The sequence below is a fragment of the Bombina bombina genome, chromosome 6, assembly GCF_027579735.1.
Source record: "Bombina bombina isolate aBomBom1 chromosome 6, aBomBom1.pri, whole genome shotgun sequence".
In the NCBI taxonomy this organism is placed as follows: Eukaryota; Metazoa; Chordata; class Amphibia; order Anura; family Bombinatoridae; genus Bombina; species Bombina bombina.
Window position 1 is genome coordinate 376,989,430 of NC_069504.1, and position 24,696 is coordinate 377,014,125.

The 24,696-nt window shown below is 40.0% G+C and overlaps 1 protein-coding gene across 1 annotated transcript in view; it reads right to left on the reverse strand.

Annotated features, from left to right (window-relative positions):
• Positions 1-11,127: 11,127 nt before the first annotated feature.
• CFAP43 (cilia and flagella associated protein 43) overlaps positions 11,128-24,696 on the reverse strand; it is a 491,704-nt gene continuing 478,135 nt past the window's right edge. Inside the window, exon 38 of the mRNA XM_053717078.1 lies at positions 11,128-11,505. Coding sequence (XP_053573053.1) covers positions 11,339-11,505 — 167 coding nt within the window. The 3' untranslated portion in view covers positions 11,128-11,338. The remainder of the gene's footprint in view (positions 11,506-24,696) is intronic.

Here is a 24,696-nt window from a genome sequence, read left to right on the forward strand (position 1 = left end):
AGGTTTGGAAGAAGAGGAGTATTTATGTCCCTGGAAGTTGTGAAAGGAATGGAAATTAGTATTTTGTTGACCATTGGGTCTACCCTTCTTGTCCTGTGGCAGAAAGGCTCCATTTCCACCAGAAACCATGGAAATGATTTCAGCCAGACCAGGCTCAAATAAAGTCTTGCCCTTAAAGGGCAGAGACAGAAGTTTAGACTTGGATACCACGTCAGTAGACCAAGACTTTAGCCACAGGGCTCTGCAAGATAGAACGGCAAAGCTAGAAATCTTTGCCCTCAAACAAAATACTTGCATGCTGGCTTCACAGATAAAGGTATTAGCCAGCTTTAAAGCCTTGATCCTGTCCTGGATCTCCTCTATTAGAGTCTCCTCCAAAATTATATCAGACAAGGAGTCGCACCAATATGAGGCCACACCAGCAACTGTTGCAATACTAGAAACCGGTTGCCATTGTAGACCCTGGTGTAGAAACATTTTTCTTAAGTAACCTTCCAGTTTCCTATCCATAGGGTCCTTAAAGGAGGAACGATCCACTAGAGCAGTGTTTCCCAACCGCGGTCCTCAAGTACCTTCAACAGTCCTGGTTTTCATTATAGCTGAACTACAGCACAGGTGAAATAATTAGCTGATGGATGAGAGAAGGTTGGTTACTAATCAGCTGATTACTTCACCTGTGCACTGGTTCAGCTATAATGAAAACCAGGCCAGTTGGGGGTACTTGAGGAACGTGGTTGGGAAACACTGCTCTAGAGGAATAATGGTTCTCTTGGCTAAAGTGGATATAGTGCCCTCCACTTTAGTAACAGCGCGCCAAATATCTCGCAGTCAGCGACAGGAAACATTTTTTTTTAAAAACAGGAGACGGAGAAAAAGGAACACCCGGCTTCTCCCATTCCTGAGATATAATGTCAGACATGCGATCTGAAGCAGGAAATACTTCCACAGATTTGGGAATGACATCAAATACTCTGTTGAGTTTATTAGACTTTTTAGAAGTCTCTGCGACTGTAGTTTCAGAGTCCTCCAAAGTAGCTAGAACCTTTTTCAAAAGTAAAGGGAGGTGTTCAAGCTTAAATCTAAAATGTACCTCCTCTGAGTCCGCTGTACTAGCAACAGCAGATTCAGAATAAGAGATCTCGCCCTCAAAAGCCACGGAGGAGTGATCCTCCTCAGATAACTCAGATAGACTGACTAAAGTAGCATTGGTGGAATAAAAACGACTTGATTTAGAAATGTTCTTAGATTGTCTTTTTCTCTTACCAGCAATAGGTAAGGCACTCAGTGCTGCAGAAACTGCAGAAGTTAGTTGCACAGCAAAATCACCTGGTATATATACACCCCCAGGAGGTGGCTGAGAGGAACCGCGGGCACTGCTTGTGTAACTGCCAAAGACTTAGACGTCTGAGGGGAAAGTTGAGGCATGTCACAGACAACATTATCCTTAGAGACAAATGGCTATGAGAGGGTATCTTTATTTTTGGAAAGTAACATCTTATTCACACATGTAGAACAAAAACTGCAAGGCAATATAAACATTTCTCAAAAGACATAGAAATATTCTTATCCGTTTCCATTCTGTCCTAGGTACTGGTTCAATAGAAAACAAAATTAAAATTTTTATATCCCAAAAATTCACAAATATTTTATTTCCCCAAAATAGAATTGCAGCCTAAAAATCTAACAGGCACTGCTATAACCCCAGCTCTGCTGAGGTGACTCACCACTTCAGTAACACTGAAAGTCAGTTCCAGAGTATGGGCGATCTCATTGAAATCACCCCTCTCCTAGAACAAGCAAACTCTCCACAGAAGAACCGGCAACGCTAAACTCCTTCAGGTCTATTGATTACAAGCTAAGCGGTGACAGGGAGCTGCGTAGCTGAGCCTGTCTCAGCGCAAAGTGAGAAAAATGGCCATGCGGTCATTTGACCGCATATAAAACTTCTGCAACACAAGAGAGAAAAGTGCGCCAATAAGAGGTGCTACCGATTCTCTCAGCTCTATACATACCGGCATTTCTTATAAATATGCCAGAACTCTAAAAACAAAGAAGGCCCTGAGACCGGTGTTAATCTCTTCCAACCCAGTCTCAGTAAAATACTGTTCCACAAAACATACTGACTTAACCCCTCAAGAGCCTCTCAGGACATTTAACATCTAATAAAAAGGAGATCCTTCTTAAAATTAACCCCCTTTAAGCAGTAAGTGAACAGCCACTATTGCCCTTCAGTGCATATCCCAAATATGAAGAGATATATTAAACTGAGTCCCTGGTCTCCACATGAATAATGTTGACTCCTTAAGTGCAGTTTTGTCAGGGTTTTTTCCCTGTTTTGTTTGCCATGTGCTGCTGGCAGCCATTTTACTCACCTCTCTTGCTGACTATGGTGCATTGTGGGGGATGCTGCTCATTTCCTGCACTTCCTTTTATGGCCAGACTGGTGTGAATCATTTGTGTGAGACAGGGTGCAGTCTCAGAATTGTGACGTCATCACTTATTATTTAAAGGGCCTCTGTTCAGTATGCTTTGCCTTTGTGTTGTCTCAGATCTGTTTGTGAGAGTTCCTGTGTATTACCTGGCTGCCTGACATCCTTCCTGGTTCCTGATCCCTGGCTTGTTCCTGACTCTGCTGTTTTCCTTGTTCCTGATTCCGGCTCGTCTGACTATTCGCTTTGGCTCCTGACTCGGCTCGTCTGACTACCAGCTCTGGTTTTGACTCCTGGCTTGTTATTTGACTTGTGGACTTTTTATTATTTTTTGCTATTAATAAAGGTGTGATTATTTTTGCACTTCTCGCCTCAGTCTGATTCCTGGCACCCTGACATTACACAAAGGCCATGAATCCTGATGGTGCTAATAATCCACCTTTACCTGCCATCATTTCCAGGATGGATGTACAGGATCACCGCTTGGATCAATTTGCACTAGCCCTGCAAACCCTGCTGACTCACACTGCACATTTGGACCAAAGTGTCCCGCAAGTTATGGCTGCTCCTGTTTCCACTGCTGCACCTATGCCTACCAGGAGCATGTCCGGTTCTGCACCTCTACCTCAGCGATATGGAGGCAATCCTATTCAGTGCAGAGAGTTTTTGAACCAGGTGGCATTTACTTTGAGATGTTACCTCAGGCGTTTCCCTCTGACAGAGCTAAGGTGGGATTTCTCATCTCGTTACTCTCTGACACAGCTCTTGCCTGGTCTAATCCCTTGTGGGAAACTAATAAACCTGTGATTTCAAATTACCCTGAATTTGTGGCCTCCTTTTGAAGGGTATTTGATGTTCCGGCTCGCTCCTCCTCTGCTGCTAAATGACTCATGTCCATTCAGCACATACAAGATCTGTTGCTCAGTATGCTATTGAGTTCCGTACGCTTGCCGCAGAGGTAGGTTGGAACAATGAAGCCCTTGTTGCCACCTTTTTTCATGGGCTCTCTGATGCGATTAAAGACGAAGTTGCTGCCAGAGATTTACCAGAGGATCTCGAGGCATTGGTCTTTTTTGATCCTAATTGACTCAGAGAGAGGCCCTCTTTCAAGGAGCTCTTACCGAAGCCTCCTGTTCCGTTGTCTCCTACGTGTTTGTTCCCAGCCATGCCTCCCTCTCCTCCCATGCCTCCTGGTCCCTAGTCACCAGGTACTGCTGAGCCGATGCAGTTGAGATTCACGCGTCTCTCTGCGGCAGAGAGGGCCTTTAGGAGGGAGGGGCTCTGCCTCTATTGTGGGTTACAGGGCCACCTTTTGAAGTCTTGTCCTACACAGCCGGGAAACGCTCACACCTAAGGTCCTGTCGGGGGCAGACCTTGGGTGGTTTATCCTCGTCCCCGGAACCGCTTAAGGAGAAACCTTTGGTCACGGTTGTCCTTTCCTGGGTGGACTCCTCCATAGTCACTCAGGCTCTTGTTGACTCCGGTGCTGGGGGCTATTTCATTGAAAGTGCTTTTGTATCAAAGCACTCCATTCCTGTTTTGCCTCGGTCCATTCCGCTTGCTATTGAGGCCATTGATGGCAGGCCCCTTCAGCCCGCACTCGTTACTCATGAAACTGCTCCGTTGTCCATGGCTGTTGGGGCTCTCCATTTTCAAACCCTCCAGTTCCAGGTGATAAACTCTCTGCATTTTCCGGTTGTTCTGGGTTATCCCTGGCTCCAAAAGCACAATCCCAGACTCAACTGGCGCAGGTCCGAAATTTTGTCATGGTCCCCGCAATGTATTTCCACTTGTCTTCGGAAACCAGTTAAAGTCTTGTGCACTTCTTCGGTATCTCAATTGCCAGAGGAGTACCGAGAGTTCCTAGACGTTTTTGATAAGGTGCTTGCCGGTACGTTGCCTCCTCACTGGTCTTACGATTGTGCCATAGACCTGCAACCCGGAGCCATTCCTCCTTGGGGCCGGATGTACCCTCTGTCTGTTGCAGAGAATTATGCTATGGAGGAGTATGTTGCCGATGCTCTGTCGCGGGGGATCATCTGCAAATCCTGCTCTCCTGCAGGGGCTGGCTTCTTCTTTGTGAAGAAAAAGGGTGGCGAGTTAAGACCATGCATCGATTATAGGGGTCTGAATCATCTTACCATTAAGAATGCTTACCCTATTCCGCTCATTACGGAACTCTTTGATCGCCTCAAGGGAGCTACGGTCTTTACTAAACCTGATTTGAGAGGAGCGTACAATTTCGTTAGGATTAAGGAGGGCCACGAATGGAAAACAGCATTTAACACCAGGAGCAGGCATTATGAGTATCTTGGCAGAAAATCAGTAGAGAACTGAAAAAAGGGGTACAAATATAGCACTCAGTGAACGTTTCAATATAACTGGATAAAGAATGATGTATTTAAAAAGTAACTTTTATTAGATCGATTTAAAAACAGGGGATTAACATACAATTTAAAATTATAATTTGGGTCCACTACCAGGAAGCCAAACAGTGTTGCTGCTGGCTTATAGAGACTGACACCCTGGTTAGGGTACTAAGTAGTCTCAAAATAGAAAATGATACAATTATATTTAAATATTGCTCATATAGTGAAAATAATGGCACTACTTGTAGGTCTCAGGGTCCAAGATATTTATATAGTTGTGTGGGTATAAGGTATACGGTATATCACTAGCTATTTGTGATATTAGGTTGGAATGCAAAATGATCTTGGGTAAAATAAGTTTGGAGATCAAATATATATGGCTCTAAGAATTTATTTATTCTCCTCTGATTTTGAGTTAACTTATATGTAAAAACTCTAGCCTTGTAGTGTCAAAGTAGGCAGGCTCCGAGTTATGCTGTGTGTCATATTCTGTTAGAGGAATATGTTAGTGCCCTAAATATTCATCATATTTTATGATATAGTAAAAAGTAAACTTATAACTGGGTAGTCTGATATTCGTGTAAAATGTATCAGGTTTGGTCACCACAGTTATCCTGGTAAATAGTTTTTTAACTATATTCCCTTCTTATAGATAAAGTGTAATTCTCTTGTCTCTATAATCATTGAAATAATCTGTGACCATGGATATGTCTCAAAAAAAGCAGGAAATCATGATATAATTTAGATGATTATGATAAGATTTCATGTGAAACCTTGGCATTGAGTGAAAATATTCCTTTCTAGTACCTTATGACACTCTTTAGGATATATTTGGTAACCATGTACCTTGGTGAGGAATGGAGAATAAATTCCTCTATTATGTATTTTAATAGTAGTTTTAGATATTATTCCAAAGAACCTATAGCAGTATATCTGTGATAAACAGGAAGCCTAATAAGCTCCTCTCCTTTTACCTATTAATACCTTGATTGATAGTTATTCAAAAGAACCTATAGCAATATACCTGTGAAAAAACGAGAAGCCTGATAACCCGGAGCCATTCCTCCTTGGGGCCGGATGTACCCTCTGTCTGTTGCAGAGAATTAGGCTATGGAGGAGTATGTTGCCGATGCTCTGTCGCGGGGGATCATCTGCAAATCCTGCTCTCCTGCAGGGGCTGGCTTCTTCTTTGTGAAGAAAAAGGGTGTCGAGTTAAGACCATGCATCGATTATAGGGGTCTGAATCATCTTACCATTAAGAATGCTTACCCTATTCCGCTCATTACGGAACTCTTTGATCGCCTCAAGGGAGCTACGGTCTTTACTAAACCTGATTTGAGAGGAGCGTACAATTTCGTTAGGATTAAGGAGGGCCACGAATGGAAAACAGCATTTAACACCAGGAGCAGGCATTATGAGTATCTTGTAATGCCCTTTGGCCTATGTAATGCTCCTGCTGTTTTTCAGGAAATTATTAATGATGTCCTACGAGATATGTTGTAACAGTGTGTTGTGGTGTACTTAGACGACATCCTCATACACTCACCCACACTTGAGGCTCATCGTTCTGATGTTACACGGGTTCTTCAGAGACTATGTGAGAATGGCCTGTTTTGTAAACGTGAGAAATGTGAGTTCCATCAGACTCAAGTAACCTTCCTAGGTTATGTTATCTCCGTTGCAGGGTCCTCCATGGATCCTGACAAGTTATCTGCAGTTCTGCAGTGGCCTCGCCCAGTTGGTCTTCAGTCTATTCAATGTTTTTTGGGGTTCGCCAATTACTATAGAAAGTTTATTAAAAACTTTTCTTCCTTGGTCAAACCTATCACAGACATGACAAAGAGAATGATCCACTCCATTGGTCACCATTAAGGCCTTTGATAGTCTTAAGACTGCCTTTGCTGCCGCTCCAGTTCTGGCTCATCCTAACCCTGTCCTGCCTTTCGTTCTTGAGGTCGATGAGACTGGAGTAGGTACCCTCTTGTCTCAACGTCCAAAGCCTGACGGTTCCTTGCATCTGTGTGGTTTCTTCTCTAAGAAATTGTCTCCAGCGGAGTGCAATTATGAAATTTGGCGACTGGGAATTACTGGCCATAATTTTGGCACTCAAGGAATGAAGGCATCTTCTCGAGGGTACTAGCGTGCCAGTGCTCATTCTTACTGACCACAAGAATTTAACTTATCTATCTGAAGCAAAACGTTTGTCGCCCAGACAGGCCAGATGGGCGCTATTTTTGTCTTGGTTTAATTATGTGGTCTCCTACCTGCCTGGTAGTAAGAATGTTAGGGCTGATGCCCTCTCTCGACAATTTTCGCCTCTGTCCAAGGAGGAGTCTGTACTTACTCCTGTTATACCTCCTGACCATATTTTGGCTACCATACGTACTAATTTGACTTCTCCCTTGGGGGAGGAGATCCTGACTGCACAAACCAATGCACCTCTATTGCACACTTACCACTATCCTAAAGCCGCAGGTCACCCAGACAAGAACCAAATGATTTGGTCTGTCACTCGACAATTCTGGTGGCCAGGTCTTCGTTCTGATGTTGCTGCGTATGTTGCCTCCTGCTCAGTTTGTGCACAGAATAAGCCTCCTCAACATCTTCCTGTGGGTCTTCTTCAACCTATTGCTAATGGTGAGCGTCCTTGGACACATCTTTTCATGGACTTCATTGTCGAGCTCCCTGTTTCCAATGGCAATACTGTTATCCTTATGGTGGTTGACCGTTTTTCTAAAATGTCACATTGCATTCCCTTGCATTCCCTTGATGAAGCTGCCTACCGCTCAGGAGCTTACTTCAATTTTTGTCCGGGAGGTCTTCCGTTTACATGGGTTACCCAAGGAGATAATGTCGGACCGGGGTAGCCAGTTTGTCTCCAGATTTTGGCGTTCCTTTTGTGCTCAAATGGGGATCCAGCTTTCCATCTCCTCTACATATCACCCTCAATCCAATGGGGCTGCGGAATGGTCTAATCAAGCTCTGGAACAGTTCCTCCGTTGCTATGTCTCAGCTAACCACAATAATTGGTCTGAACTGTTACCTTGGGCAGAGTTTGCTCGTAATAGTGCTATTAATGCTTCCTCCAAGTTATCCCTGTTCATGGCGAATTATGGGTTTCAACCATCCTTGTTGCCCGATTCATTCATGTGTCAGGGTATTCCGGCTTTGGAGGAGCATCTCCGGCAACTCCGTTCCACGTGGGTGCAGATTCAGGAATGCCTTCATCGTTCTATGATGTTCATGCTCCCGCCCTCCTCCGTGCCTTCCATGCCCGTTTCCCCAATAAGCCTTTTGTCCTCCCACGGGGGAGGGGTCATTGACGGGAGGGTACTGTCAGGGTTTTTTCCCTGTTGTGTTTGCCATGTGCTGCTGGCAGCCATTTTACTCACCTCTCTTGCTGACTATGGTGTATTGTGGGGGATGCTACTCATTTCCTGCACTTCCTTTTATGACCAGACGGGTGTGCATCATCCGTGTGACAGGATGCAGTCTCAGAATTGTGATGTCATCACTTATTATTTAAAGGGCCACTGTTCAGTATGCTTTGCCTTTGCGTTGTCTCAGACCTGTTTGTGAGAGTCCCTGTGTATTACCTGGCTGCCTGACGTCCTTCCTGGTTCCTGATCCCTGGCTTGTTCCTGACTCTGCTGTTTTCCTGGCTCGTCTGACTATTCGCTTTGGCTCCTGACTCGGCTCGTCTGACTACCAGCTCTGGTTTTGACTCCTGGCTTGTTATTTGACTTGTGGACTTTTTATTATTTTTTGCTATTAATAAAGGTGTGATTATTTTTGCACTTCTCACCTCAGTCTGATTCCTGGCACCCTGGCAAGTATCCTTCTAACCTAGAAGTCAAAAGCACTTACCTGTGGATCAGCTGCAGGGCAGGTACAGCATCACAGTTATGACAGACTCAGCCGACCCCTGACAGGGACCTGTAGAAAAAGAAAAGCAGAATAACCAACCTTGGTTTTCTATTTAGGGGTAGCATAAATGTTGGAAGGGAAGCAAAGACTACCTCACTGTCTTCCAACTGCTAAAAGCCACCACAACTCTTACTAAAGAGGATTAAATGGACACAGCATAGCCCAATCCTTGCTTGCAGGGAAACTACCCATCAAAGGATTAAATATCTTCAGACACCATCTTCACACATCCTCCTGATGTACAAGGCAAAAAATAACTGAGGGTTTATGGGAAGTGGGAGTGATACTTACAGCTTTGCTGGGGTGTTCTTTGCCTCCTCCTGGTGGCCAGGAGTTGAATTCCCACTAGTAATTAGAATGGATTTGTGGACTCTCCATGCCATTGGAAAGAAAATCTGCTACCATATTTGTGCAGGAAGGTTGGGTAAGTGCATATCCTCTGGTGTGGACTAACAAAGGGAAAAGGGTGACTCACAGTCACAGAGAAGCAGCTCCAAGTTTGTAGAATATGGGTGTCTTATTAAAAAGGTGTGCTGATGAATTATACCATTAAGAGTATCTGGTGCTTTGGAATGCTAGGTATACTCTTAAATAAAGGATACCAAGAGAACAAAGTACATTTGATAATAGAAGTAAATTTGAAATAAAATAAAAAATATTTGAATCATAAAAGTTTAATTTTGCCTTTCATGTCCTATTAAGTTTTTATCCTATGTTAAAACAAAAATGGAAATGGCTTTATTCAGCATATATTTATAGCTTGTGTTTTTCTGAAGATAAATATGCAAAGAAAAAAACATTCTAGAAATCTGATGATCTATTTAAATGCAGTTTGCTAATAAAGCAATCAACACGTTTCAAACAATGCTATGAAAGTATTATATGTTGGCATGCTAAAAAAAATCTAATATATTTATAGCATCAAGACAAGTATATATATACATTGTATATATTGTAAACCTCAGAGGATCGGTGGGGCAAAAATAAAAAATAAATAGTGTAGATGGGGGAATAACAGTACATCAGGCTTTCCACATTGCCACTTGGGTAATCCTAGCATTACCAGGATTTCTGACTTTACCCGTAACATATATATACTGTATATATATATAAACAGGACTTGAAATTTCCAGTGGTCCATTAGTCCCGGATGACATAGAAATTGCAATGGATAACTTAGGAATTTTACTTTCTCCTTTCTTTAACATTGAGTGGACTAGTAACTTTCTTCCTTTGGGCTAGTAGGTTAACTCCTGACTAGTAAACCATAGTGATATTTTTCCACCTCTGTGTGTGTATATATATATATATATATATATATATATATATATATATATATACAGTTGTGCTCATAAGTTTACATACCCTGGCAGAATTTATGATTTCTTGGCCATTTTTAAGAGAATATAAATGATAACACAAAAACTTTTCTTTCACTCATGGTTAGTGTTTGGCTGAAGCCATTTATTATCAATCAACTGTGTTTACTCTTTTTAAATCATAATGACAACAGAAACTAACCAAATAACCCTGATCAAAGGTTTTCATACCCTGGTGATTTTGGCCTGATAACATGCACATAAGTTGACACAACGGGGTTTGAATAGCTATTAAAAGGTTCTCTATAAGGGCCCAATTCTCAAATAACTTGCCTGCATAGAGAAAATCGAATTGTTTCTTTACCTTTATTATTACATTTAAAATAGCCGATGTTGTCTGTTGAAACTGTCACATATGCTGTCATGTCACTGAAAATGTCAATATTGCAATAACGGCTATAGAAAAGCCTGTTTGACAGGGTGTTTCTGCAGCAAATTTGAATACAATGAACTCAAAGGGGCCTATTCGACAAAGGTCTGTCGGACCTGATCCGACAGTGCGGATCAGGTCCGACAGACCTCGCTGAATGCGGAGAGCAATATGCTCTCCGTAATCAGCATTGCACCAGCAGCTCTTGTAAGCTGCTGGTGCAACGCCGCCCCCTGCAGATTCGCGGCCAATCGGCCGCCAGCAGGGGGGTGTCAATCAATCTCGATCGGGTTTAATTGCGGCAATGTCTGTCCGCCTGCTCAGAGCAGGCGGAAAGGTTATGGAGCAGCGGTCTTTAGAAACACGGGCCCTCAAGCTCCATCCGGAGCTTGATAAATGGGCCCCTTATTAACTACTTGTCGTATTGTCCTTTTAAGGGACAGATATGCTTCCATCTCTTTCACTTTTAAACCATAAAAAAAAAAAAAAACAACAACAAATAGACATAGATTTGTCTGCATTGCTGAAGGTGCTGCACAGACTACAGCTATTAGAAGTAAAGGAAAAAAAAGTGCTAAATATGTACAAATAGTTTCAAATTATGTGCTAAGCTTGTGTACAAAGCAAGCCAATGCATTACACATTACAAATAATTTATCATTTAGAAAGTGAAAATTTTAATGGTATTTTTATGCAGCAAATATTTTGTTTAATTATAATCTTTATAAATCAGGCCTGGACAGTATATAATAATAGATATTATGTAAAAATATTAATAGTGTAAAAAAGAGATACATTATAGCTTGTATTTAGCCTTTAAGAAAAAAACTAAAATCTAATCAAATGAAAATCTTGCATTAGTGACTAGTATTCCATTTGCACCAATGCAGGGAAGGTTTTCATGCGCAGCCGATCTACTTCAGCTCTGAGCACAGCAATTTCTTGTGCTTGTTTCTTTGCAAGGTCTATTAGTTTCCTTCGCTGTACAATATCCATATATCGTGAGTCCTTCTCAGAACTTTGCTCTGCCCCTGTAATTAAAGAGCATGAATTAGCTACTTTGAGAATTGACAGTTCCTTTGTTGCACACACATCTTTAAAATTGTTAACATCATTAAATACAGTGGGGATTAGAATCAAAATTTGGATCTGTGTGTTTTATTACCCTGTTTAATAAATTATAGTTAATTGACTGAGTACAATAAGAATTAAACCACATTAAAAAGAAAGTAAAGTTACAATTTAACCTGAATCAGATAGATGGCATGCTGTTTTAAAAAAAAAAAACTTCCAGTTTACTTCTATTATCAAATTTGCTTTGTTCTTTTGGCATCCTTTGTTGAAGAGTAGGCTCAGAAGCAGCAATGAATCACAGAACAAAAAGTATATAAAAAACAGTAAAATAGTATGTCTGAGTATATCCACTAAACAACCATACAATACCAATAAAACCTGAAAAATTGGCAATAGTAGGATAATATTTGGGAGATGAAGTTAGTGTGGTTGCGCCTTAAAAGTTAGCCAAAATAGGCTATCAGAAAAGTCTAAAAATGGATAACACAAATGTCAACTAAAATTGTATTAGAAAGAGATGTTCCTAGTTTGAATAATGTGAGGGAATAATAATTTATGCAGTCATAAATAGGCTGACCATATTGCCGCTTTAAGAAGGAACACATATGAAAAATACATATGTGAGGGTTCTTATAGAAAACCATACCAAAAACATAATCTAAATCCTAAAATAAAAACGAAAAGTTAATATTTAATATATGACTGGCCAGTCAAAATATATATGTAATATATACAACCTAGTTTCTTTGATATACTAATTGTATCTCAAAGAAGAATAGTCTGTTGTGAAATAAAAATACAGCTAGATAGTAGCTAAATGGAATAAAGTATACCTTTCTATATAAAAAAACGTATTCTGCGTCTGTATAATAACCTATTGTGCACTATAGGTATTGATAAAAACAAACAAACAACTTTCAAACAGCAATCATTTCTTTTCGAATGTTCATATAATAGGTATTTTGTGTATATAAGGTATAAAGAATGGCTTCAGAATTTAGGCAAGTCTTTCCATAAAATGTGAAAAAAGAAAAAATTTAATACCACTCGTTGGCAAATACTGGAAAATGCTTAATCTTGTTATCCTTACTTTTGTTGGGCTATGTCAGCTCTCAGTATAAACAAAGTCTTACTGTGATTTGTGAAATCCTCTACAGGGTCTGCTTGCAATGCCTCCGGTCCTTGTGTATCCAGCGTCCCTTAGAACGCTAGTGGATGCTCGCTATGACCTCAGGGGATTCCTTTCACCTTTTGGTCCGTTGTGTGTACTGGAAACTGCTCCCTCCCCCCCCAAAAAAAAACAAACTGCACTGTTAGTTGTGTAGAAAATACGCTCAGGAGCAGCAATGCACTACTGGGAGCTAGTAGCAGATTGGTGGCAGCACTAATATGCCTCTTGTCATTGTCTCACTCTGCATGCTCAGTTAGCTCGCAGTAATGCATTTTCCTATTGGAACCACAATTTCTTGATTGATGTTATCTGAAGATACGACGGAAAGAGTACTTGGTTCACAAAACCATTTTATCCTAATAAAAAGAAAAAAACAGGTAAGGAGAATCACAAGAGACAGCAGAAAGTTCGACATCTTTCTAGCTAAGGAAATAGCCAAGAGAAAGAGAACTTTCCACAACAACAGTTCAATGTCTAGACCATGCATAGGTTCAAATGATTGAGCCTGAAGAACACTCAAAACCAGGTTATGGTTCCAAAGCAGAGAAACAGGCCTGATAACTGGACTTATACTGACCAAAGCTTTAACAAAAGCTTAAATGTCAGGAAGTCAGAAAAAACTGAAATTTAGCCTTTAAAGGGACACTGAACCCAAATTGTTTTCTTTCGTGATTCAGATAGAGCATGAAATTTTAACCAACTTTCTAATTTACTCCTATTATCAAATTTTCTTTATTCTCTTGGTATCTTTATTTGAAATGCAAGAATGTAAGTTTAGATGCCGGCCCATTTTTGATGAACAACCTGGGTTGTCCTTGCTGATTGGTGGATAAATTCATCCACCAATCAAAAAGTGCTGTCCAGAGTACGGAACCAAGAAAAAAGCTTAGATGCCTTCTTTTTCAAATAAAGATAGCAAGAGAACGAAGAAAAATTGATAATAGGAGTAAATTAGAAAGTTACTTAAAATTGCATGCTCTGTCTAAATCACGAGATTTTTTTGGGGTTCAGTGTCCCTTTAAGGGAACTGGTTGATAAACCCTTATCCAGACCATCATGCAAAATATGTAGAGTCCGAGGAATTCTAAAAGAGCTCCAACGATAATTTTTAGAATTACGCCAGGAAAGGAAAACTTTCTTGTAACAGGCTTTCTTGTTAAGATATCTATCACTGGATCCGAAAAAAACCTCTCGAACAAGATTAGACGTTCAATCACCAAGCTGTTAGATTGAAAGATTTGAGACCTTGATGGAAGAAGGGACCTTAAGAGGGAAGACCCTTTTCTAGAGGACTGCGCAAAGGCTGACTGGAAGACATTTATATCATTTCTGCATACCAAGTCCAGCAAGGGCATGCCAGAGCACATAGACTCACAGAGCCCCTTTTCTTTTTTATCCTGGCTATTTCTCTGGATAATAGCACAGAAGGAGGAAAGATGTAAATCAGATTGAATGACCATGGAATCACTAGTGCATCTCTCAGAGTCGATTGTGGATCTCAAGACCTTTTCACAATACTGGGGTAGTTTGTGAGGCCAAGAGATCTAGGGTATTTGAGTACCACATTAGTGAGTGATGTAAGCCACTGCTGTAATATTGTCTGACTGAAACCTCAGATAAGACTCCTGTCTTAACAAGGGCCAACTCTGGAGAACCCTGAATATTGCACAGAGTTCCAAGATGTTGACTGGTAACCTCGCCTACAAGGAGACCAAACTTCCTGCACTCTCCAGGTACCCCAGGCTGTGCTCCAACTAAAAAGATAGCCTGGTTTCCATGGTAATTACTAACCATGCTGTACAAAGAAAGGAGGCCCCCTGAATTGTAGATTGGAAAGATTGCCACCAAACTAGAGATTGTCTTTGTTCAATTGTTGCAACATTCATAGCTGCAAAGGACGTAAATGGAATACAGCAAAAGGTATGCAATCTGATGCCACTACCATGTGTAACGTCTTTTGCATATAACTCTGCACCTTTAAGAAGGTGTCAACCTAAACCTTAACCGCCAACCAATAAATAGTAGCATTTACCTCCTATTCATTTCTTGGTATTCTATTGGGATTTACTGCTTAACGCCTCTATCCTCATTCTCGGATTTCCTCCCAAGCCTTCACATCGTCTGCTGCCGCTACTTCCTCAGACGCCAGGTGATGTAATCTCAGCTGTGCTGTCTTCCACCACTGACTCACCGATCTCTCTCTGCTGTATTCAGCGTCTCTCACAGATCCCTTCTACTCAGCTGCACAATATATTTAAGACGCTCTCTCCTGACTTTTCAACGGCTACCGGTAAGCCTTATAAAAGTATTATGATTCTGTGACCTGTACTCCTATGTTTCCACTATTAGTGCACTATTTAGAAATCTTAATCTACCCTCCATCTGTTTATTTTCCCACACACCTCTTACTTAGGCATTCCTACCATCACCCAGTTATAGAGGTTGTGTGTGAGAAACTAACATTAAATAACTGCTTCAGTTCAGGTATAGGTGCTCCATAGAACCTAGTACTTATACTTGTACCTGGCAAAACATGCTGATCACTTTAGAGTTCCACAGTTGAGATCTTTCTAGACACCTGTCTCTCCTTAAAGGGACAGTCTACACCAATTTTTTTCTTATTTAAAAAGATAGATAATCCCTTTATTACCCATTCCCCAGTTTTTGCATAACTAACACAGTTATATTAATATACTTTTTACCTCTGTGATTACCTTGTATCTAAGCCTTTGCAGACAGCCTCCTTATCTAAGTGCCTTTGACAGACATGCAGTGTAGTCAATCAGTGAAGACTCCTAAATAACTTCACGGGAGTGAGCACAATGTTATCTATATGACACATGTGAACTAGCACAGTCTAACTGTGAAAAAATTTCAAAATGCTCTGAGCTAGGAGGCGGTTTTCAACTGTTTAGAAATCAGTTTGAGCCTAGCTAGGTTTAGCTTTTCAAAACTACCACCAAGGGAACAAAGCAAATTTGATGATAAATGTAAATAGGAAAGTTGTTTAAAATTGCATGCCCTATCTGAATCATGAAAGTTTAGTTTTGACTTTACTGTCCCTTTAACATATTCTTACCTAAGGTGTTTCATTACACCATGAGACCAACCACTTCTATGCATTGAAGTACTGTAGGAAGAAGAGTGTTGGCGAAGGGCACAGACCTTCTGCAATTTGAGTCTGTGTTAATCTGAGAGAGAGATAGTCACATTGATATATGCAATGATAAAAACCAGAAAGGAAACCCTGGTTTGAGGAAGTAGAGAGCTCTTGGGTAAGTTTATTTTAAAACCACGGATACAAAGAAACTGAAGAACTTTGTTTGTATGTTCCTGAGCCATCTAGGGAGAAGCCTGTACTAGAATGTCATCTAGGTAAGGAGCTACTGCAATTCCTTGAGCTCTTACTACCAACAAAAGAGCTCTGAGAACCTTTGTTAAGATTCTTGATGCTGTTGCCAGATTGAAAAGGGAGCAGCAAAAATGGGTAATGCCTGCTTAAAAAGTTTGGGAGGATTGGATAATATGGATGGACAAACAAAGGATGCAAAATAGGCGAAGCTTAAGACTGGATGATAATAACGAGTAGCAATAATGATGATGGAGACCTGACCACGGATGACCAACAACCTTGTTCTTGATTTCTTTTCTGAACTTTCTCCCTCCTATATTCAGCTTTCTTTTCCCATTTCTTTTTCTCTAACTCATAATCCTATTTTTTTTTCTTTTTTCTCTATTTCTTATCTTGCTAAATCTTTGACATAAATAGAGGTTTTTCAAATGCGAATTATTCCACTGATATAAAAATGTATAACTCTGTTTACAGAAAAGAAACATTCACAGTACTGCAGTTTTATTGTTGTAATCAATATGTGCAATAATGTATGTTTTATGTATGGATAAGATTATACACAATGAAATTGTAACGTTATAAAAATGAAAAACTTATAAAACTTAAAAAATATTTCAAATAAAAATGCAGACCTGAGGAATTGTGTATGATCGCTGTAGATAGGGATATGTAAAAAGGCATCTTTTAAGTCTATGGTAGTCATAAATTGGTCATCCTGCACTAAAAGAAAGTATAATGTGTATTGTCTCCATTTTGAAAGTTGGAACTTTTAGAAATTTGTTTAGAAAGTTAAGATCCAAAATAGGACTGAAAATCCATTCTTTCTTTTGAACAATGAAGAAGTTTTTTATAGAACCCTTAAATCCATTCTTCTAAACAGACCAAAGTAATCACTCCTATAGCCTCTAGGTCTGTTACACAAGCCAAGAAAGCATTTAGGTGTCTGACATTTGAGACACTGATGAGGAGGATCTTTGTGTCTTGGAGCGACAAAAAGGAGAGAAAATGTTTTGCATAGTAAACACTGTTGGAAAGGGGTTCAATTATCATTAGGTCACTCTTCTTAAAGTGAATGTAAATTTTGATACTAAAGTGCCCGGTTTTTAACCCCTTAAGGACAAGGCCATTTTTCAATTTCTTTCCCTGAAGGACCAGGGCTATTTTTAAATTTCTGCGGTGTTTGTGTTTAGCTGTAATTTTCCTCTTATTCATTTACTGTACCCACACGTATTATATACTGTTTTTCTCGCCATTAAATGGACTTTCTAAAGATACCATTATTTTCATCATATCTTATTTACTTTAAAAAAATGATAAAATATGGAGGAAAAAATGGAAAAAAACACACTTTTTCTAACTTTGACCCCTACAATCTGTTACACATCTACAATCACCAAAAAACACCCATGCTAAATAGTTTCTAAATTTTGTCCTGAGTTTAGAAATACCCAATGTTTACATGTTCTTTGTTTTTTTTTTTTTTGCAAGTTATAGGGCTATAAGTACAAGTAGCACTTTGCTATTTCCAAACTACTTTTTTTCAAAATTAGCGCTAGTTACATTGGAACACTGATATCTTTCAGGAATCCCTGAATATCCATTGACATGTATATATATTTTTTTAGAAGACATCCCAAAGTATTGATGTAGGCCCATTTTGGTATATTTCATGCCACCATTTCACCACCAAATGCAATCAAATAAAAAAAATTGTTCACTTTTTCCCAAATATTTTCACAAACTTTAGGTTTCTCACTGAAATTATTAACAACTTGTGTTAAATATTATATCAGCAATTAAGGACGGGAATAAGGTATTAACACAACCCTCAGATATTCGGGATGCTTTCTTTAAATACTTTCGTAATATTTATACCAGTGGTGGAATAAATGAAAGGGCTAAGGCACAATTCTGGGAAAAAATTAAATTACCTAGTATTTCATCGGAGGATCTTAACCAAATCAATGCGTCAATAACAGAGGTAGAAATAGTCAAGGTAATACAAAGGATAAAAACAGGAAAAGCACCTGGCCCAGACGGCCTTCCGATTGAATTTTATAGAATATTATTAGACACAGTGGGCACCACATTAAAGAACTTATATAATGACTACTTTTTAAGACAAGCTTTAAAATCCCCATACTTTTCGGATTCTATCGTGACTCTTATACATAAGAAAGGGAAAGATCTAGATGAGTTATCATCATATCGTCCAATTTCCCTGTTAAACCAGGACTATAAAATTTTTATGGCAATTATAGCCGATAGGTTAAAAAAGGTCGTGGGTAAGCTGATTCATACGGATCAGGCAGGCTTTATCCCGGATAGGAACTCGGTCCGTAATATGAGAAGAGTCCTGACAGTGGTGGACCACTGTCGCCAGATCTGCCAGCCGGGCAGTAAGGATTACCACAATTCTATAAAAAAAGATCTCGCTTTAATCACTATAGATGCTGAAAAAGCTTTTGACTCCATTGAGTGGAACCATCTTATAACTTCTCTTGAAAAATTTGGTTTCTCTGGTCGGGTGGTAGATCTGGTGAGAGTGGTCTATAACAAGCCTAGATCACAGCTTCTAGTGAACGGGGAGTTAACACAGCATATTATTCTAGAAAAAGGAACACATCAGGGCTGTCCATTATCCCCGCTTCTATTTGATCTGGCTTTGGAACCCCTGGCAGTTCACATCCGGCAAACAATACAACCAGTTAAGATAGGCAAGGAAACGTTACTCATATCATTATATGCAGATGATATACTTTTGTTTTTGCAAGATACTGTAAAGTCTATCCCATGTGTCCTTCAAATCATTACAGATTTTAGTACCTTTTCAGGTTATAAAATTAACCCTAAAAAAATCAGAGCTATTATGGGTAAACAAAACAAGGCAAAGTTCGAACTACATCTTCAGAGAAGTTATGGCCATCAATTATCTAGGGGTTAAGATCACTAGGAACCCTAGTGAATGGTACCAACTAAATTATTCTGAATTATTTGATAAGATTCAAGACGATTTGAATAAATGGAATTTATATTTCCTGTCAATATCGGCCAGATGTATGATAATCAAAACAATAATATTCCCGAAAATTTTATTTCTGTTGCAGAACCTTCCCCTCTTTATCACAAGAAAAGATATAAAAAGATATAATAAAGCTTGTACCTCTTTTATTTGGGGGAAAAAGAGACCAAGAATAGCCTTAGATAAAATGGGTAATTCAAAACAATATGCAGGGTTTGCTCTCCCTAATATTAAGCATTATAATTTAATAGCCCTGGCAAAATTCGGATTAGACTGGCTTTCAAAAGCAGATTATGTAACATATTATAATTTAGATGCAGAATTGATTAGCCCTTTCAACCCACAAGCTATATTACACTGCCCATATAGGAAGCTACCTCAGAATATAGCTGTAATGCTAACATTCGCCAATATCATTAAAGGCTGGCAGTCATACTGTCTCTTAGTGGGACAGGAATTTCGTGTGTCCCCGTATTTACCGATCACTGGGTGCGTTAATTTCCCATCGGGCTACAATTATGGATTATTTTCTGAATGGAGGGAAAAGGGGCTGTGTTATTTCGCGCAGATGAAGAGCGATAGGGGCGGTCAGACCTGTACTTTCCAGAGATTAGCAGAGCAATACCATTTACCAACTAATAATTTTTATGCTTACTTGCAAGTACGTCACTATATCGAAAAAGTTAACAGAGAAGTAACAGCTGAGTGGGGATTGGCCCAAATAGCTTCGGGCGTTAAACTTTATCAAGCAGGGAAACGTTCAATCTCCTGGTGGTATCAAAAAATTTTAAATACGAAAAGGCCGATATACATCAATCAAGCTAAAGACAAATTCAACAAATACTTCGGCACGTTACAATCCGAGGCAATACTAGAGAGTATCAAATTAGCAGCTGAGGCGACCTCATGTATTAGCTGGAGGGAGTCTCAATGCAAAATAATAAATAACTATTATTTGACCCCAGCAAGAATGGCCAAGTGGACCGAGACAAATGCAGGGAACTGTTTTAGATGCACAAAGGCAGGAGCAGATCTTGTGCACTGTATCTGGAATTGTCCTAAAGTTAGGCAATATTGGGCAAAGGTTCAGTACTGGTTGAACTGCCATCTCCAAAGTAAAGTTGAATTACAGGCAGAGCATATATTCTTTTTAAAAAAGTCAGCTAACATGGGTGAGAGAATGCTGGTTAACATAGTGATATTGGTGTCACGTAGTTTGCTGTTTAAAAAATGGAGGCAAAGAGAAGTTCCCTGTATTAGGGAAGTTAGCAATATAATTAAAACCCAGATGCTCGTGGAAAGGCAGAATCTTAAGAGTGATTCAGAAAAACAATATAACAGTTATTTTAAAAAATGGAGGAGTCTGATTAGTTCCTGGGCCCCAGAGCAGCAGGCCCGATTCCTGGAGCCTTTTCAGAATGCAGTTCCATTTCTAAATTTGATTATATCCGGGCTAATACCTAGGCTCTGGTTAAAGGAAAGGATTAATTGACAGGGGCTTATTACAAAAAAGATAAGAGGCCTGCCCCCCTCTTTTCCCTTTTTTTTTTTCCCTCCCTTTCGCCGCTTCCTCCCCCCCCCCCACCCCTTCTCTGCTTTCTGGTATGTTTATTTGGACGCTGAGGTTTCTGTCCATATAATGCTACAAAAAGTAAAACTTTGTGTTTGTTCCTTTTGTACTAATTAACTTAGAAGTATTTTTGCGTTTCTTCTTTTTCTGTTTTGTTCTCTTTTTGGAATAAATGTTTCAGAAGTTATCCATATGCCTAGAATATAAGTGGTTCAGGCTAGGAAAAGGGAGGTTAAGATCTAATGGTATGTTTGATTTTTTGTATATATATACATGGATCTTTTGGCTACAGAAATGAATCTGTATATGTGATATATGTTCATATTGTGAGGTGTATCTTTTTCTTTCGGTTTCTGTATATTGTGTATTTTCGATCCATGTTGTAATTTGATTTTAACCTCAATAAAAAGATATAAAAAAAAAAAAAAAAACAAAAAAAAAACAACTTGTGCAATTATGGCATAAATGGTTGTAAATGCTTCTCTGGGATCCCCTTTGTTCAGAAATAGCAGACATATATGACTTTGGTATTGCTTTTTGGTAATTAGAAGGCCGCTAAATGCCACTGCGCATCACACGTGTATTATGCCCAGCAGTGAAGGGGTTAATTAGGGAGCATGTAGGGAGCGTTTAGGGTTAATTTTAGTGTAGTGTAGTAGACAACCCCAAGTATTGATCTAGGCCCATCTTGGTATATTTCATGCTACCATTTCACCGCTAAATGCGATCAAATAAAAAAAAAAACGTAAAATTTTTCACAATTTTAGGTTTCTCACTGAAATTATTTACAAACAACTTTTGCAAGTATGGCATAAATGATTGTAAATGCTTCTCCGGGATCCCCTTTGTTCAGAAATAGCAGACATATATGGCTTTGGCGTTGCTTTTTGGTAATTATAAGGCCGCTAAATGCCGCTGCGCACCACACATGTATTATGCCCAGCAGTGCAGGGGTTAATTAGGTCATTTGTTGGGAGCTTGCAGGGTTAATTTTAGCTTTAGCGTAGAGATCAGCCTCCCACCTGACACATCACACCCCAGGATCCCTCCCAAACAACTCTCTTCCCTCCCCCATCCCACAATTGTCCCCGCCATCTTAAGTACTGGCAGAAAGTCTGCCAGTACTAAAATAAAAGGTGTATTTAAACAACAAAATTTTTTTTTTATAGCATATCTACATATGCAGCTGTGTAGGATCCCCCCTTAGCCCCCAACCTCCCTGATCCCCCCCAACAGCTCTCTAACCCTCCACCTCTAACTTACTGGGAGCCATCTTGGGTACTGGCAGCTGTCTGCCAGTACCCAGTTTGCAAATAAAAATGTTTTTTTTTATTTGTTTTCCTATTTTCTGTAGTGTAGCTCCCCCCCCCCCCACCAATCCCCCACCCGCTCCCAGATCCCTTAGATTAACTTTCATTAGGGATTTTATCCCCCCTTACTGCCACTTATATAAAATGTTTTTTTCTGTAGTGCCATCCCCATGCACGCGCCCGCCCGCCGCCCCCGTGCACGTGCGCGCTCCTGTGCACGCTCCCAACAACCCCGCCCCCGATCCCGCCCCCCTCTCTCTTCAGCCTTTCATCGATGGCCGCCCAACCCGCCTCCCACGTCAGCTCCCACCCACCAACGATTGCGGCCATCGATGCTGGTGCAGAGAGGGCCACAGAGTGGCTCTCTCTGCATCGGATGGGGGAAAAATGTTATTGCAGGATGCCTCGATATCGAAGCATCACTGCTATAACCGTAAAGCGGCTGGAAGTGATCAGGAACGCTTCCAGTCGCTTTAATCCCCAAAGTCGTACAGGGTACGTCGCTGGTCTTTAAAGACCAGGTTGTGTGCGACGTACCCTGTACGACTCGTGTCGTTAAGGGGTTAAAAATTCGATTAAAAACAGGGGCTGTTTCAAAGCCTCTTCCTGGGTCTAAAATGAGGCATCCGGCTTCCTCCAATCACAACGTTGAATCAGACACTGATTCCCCCGGGGGGAAGCTGTGATTGGAGGATGACCTATCAATCATTTCTGACATCAGATATGGCTTGTGAGACCGGAGGAAGCTGGAGCTGCTGTGAAGATTAAAAGGTAAGTTTTTTTCACAACATGAGTGAAATGTAAATTTTGATGAATTAAAGTGCCCCTGTTTTTGATCGAAGTTTTAAAAACCGGGCACTTTAGCATCAAAATTTACATTCACTTTAAGGGTTAGCATTATGTCTTAAGATGTGTGCTGCACCAGTTTGTTCCATAATAATTCATATAGTAATGAGTAATGACAAGTATCTAAAATTAGACAGCAGCAGAAATACAGTATAAGAGGCACAGGAAGTGTTTAATACCTAACATACAAATGTTGGCACAATGTAATAATGGAAGGCTGGATGAATCTCCACAGTGGGAGATGATTTTCACTGCTAAACTTCTGCCCTGCTTGTAGGCTCTCTGAGGAGGTGAATGGGTTTCAGATCGGTTAGAGAACCCCATTAAAACGGTGTGAAGATCAGCACTTAAATTTGCTGGAGGCAAAGCATTGACAACAGTTGCAACCTCTTGGGCTTTAAGGAATTAAGGTTCCATTGAAGAAACTTGAATGGTAGTTGCTTGGTCATCTTTTCATATTTTTACCAAATGTTACCATTTTTGCATGTTTTTTTTTTTGTATAAATTTTTATTGAGGTACTCAAAATAGGCATACAAACAGTATAAGTATATAACGAAAATGGCGTACATAAAGTTTTCTTAACATGTTACAAAATTAAAAACTGAAACAGAACAATAGAGTTAGTTTGTAATGCCTATATAAAGGGAAACCTTCTCAAATGAACACTGGAGGTCCACTAGGGACCGAACATAGGGGAAATAGCTGAAAGTGAGGGAAGATAAAGGAAAAAAGAGAGACCACTCTTGGATCTCACTACTGAGACCTCAGGTTTTATAGATTAAGTTTCGATGATGCTAATTATCTTTCCAAAAAAGTACTTACAGTAAACTATAGTTGACTGCTCCAAAAGCGTCACGGTAAGACCCTCTTGGGTCTGATATATAAAAAATATAGGTTGTTATTGATTGGAGGTATACTATGTGGTTGGGAAAGAACTGTGGTTAAGATGCGGCATAGAAAAGACAAGCCGCGTAGTTAGCTCTCCTGCAATAGGAGGTCCATTATGGTGGTGAGGGGGGGAGGAGGTTGTAATGAGCCGCCTAGGTAGTCCTTTTAAACTAAGAGGTATATTATATGGTGGGAGGGGGAGGAAGGTAGTCCATACAGCATAGCAAGTTATTTATATACTGAGTATAGGTAAGAGTAGGGGAATACCTAATCTGGGGGGTCAAAAGTTGTACGTTGACAAGATTTGCATAAGGTATGGAGTTTATCTGACATGCAATGTAAGAGAAGGGTGCAAGTGGGAGCAGTAATAATGCAGGACCTGCCTGCTTAAGAAGCACTCTGTATATCTCCATAGTAAACTGCACATTGTAGTGCCTCTATATCAACATCAACAGGGTGTAGATTTGTACTCCATGACTTAAAGAAGACTTAATAAAAAGAGCTAAACCAGGTAAGGTAGTGGGAGGTAGGAGAACTTGACTGAAAAGCACTGTAAGGTGACCTAGTGATTAGATTGGGAAATAATCTGGAGTGTTACTCGGTCTGAACTGGATTGCATAACCATAGTAGCAGAACTATTATCACACAGTAGTGGAGATGCTTAAAATGGACTAGGGTGGTCTACATGACAACTTTACGTGTCAAAATAAGGTAGGGGAGTCTACATGTTGTAGAAAAATATAATTAGAACAAATGGTGCGTATGTCGGATGTGGGTTGGGAGGTGGAACGAGTTTTACTCAATATGCTCTGTATCCAATCATATATTCTTGTATCCATATATGTTCGCAGTGAATGAGCAATAAAAAATATACATTTTTAACATTTTGTTTTTGTAGTTGTAGGAGAAACTCACATAAAAATAGTATAATAGCTGCTATATATATCAAGGACTTCTAGGATTTGAAACGATGAATGATAAGTAAATG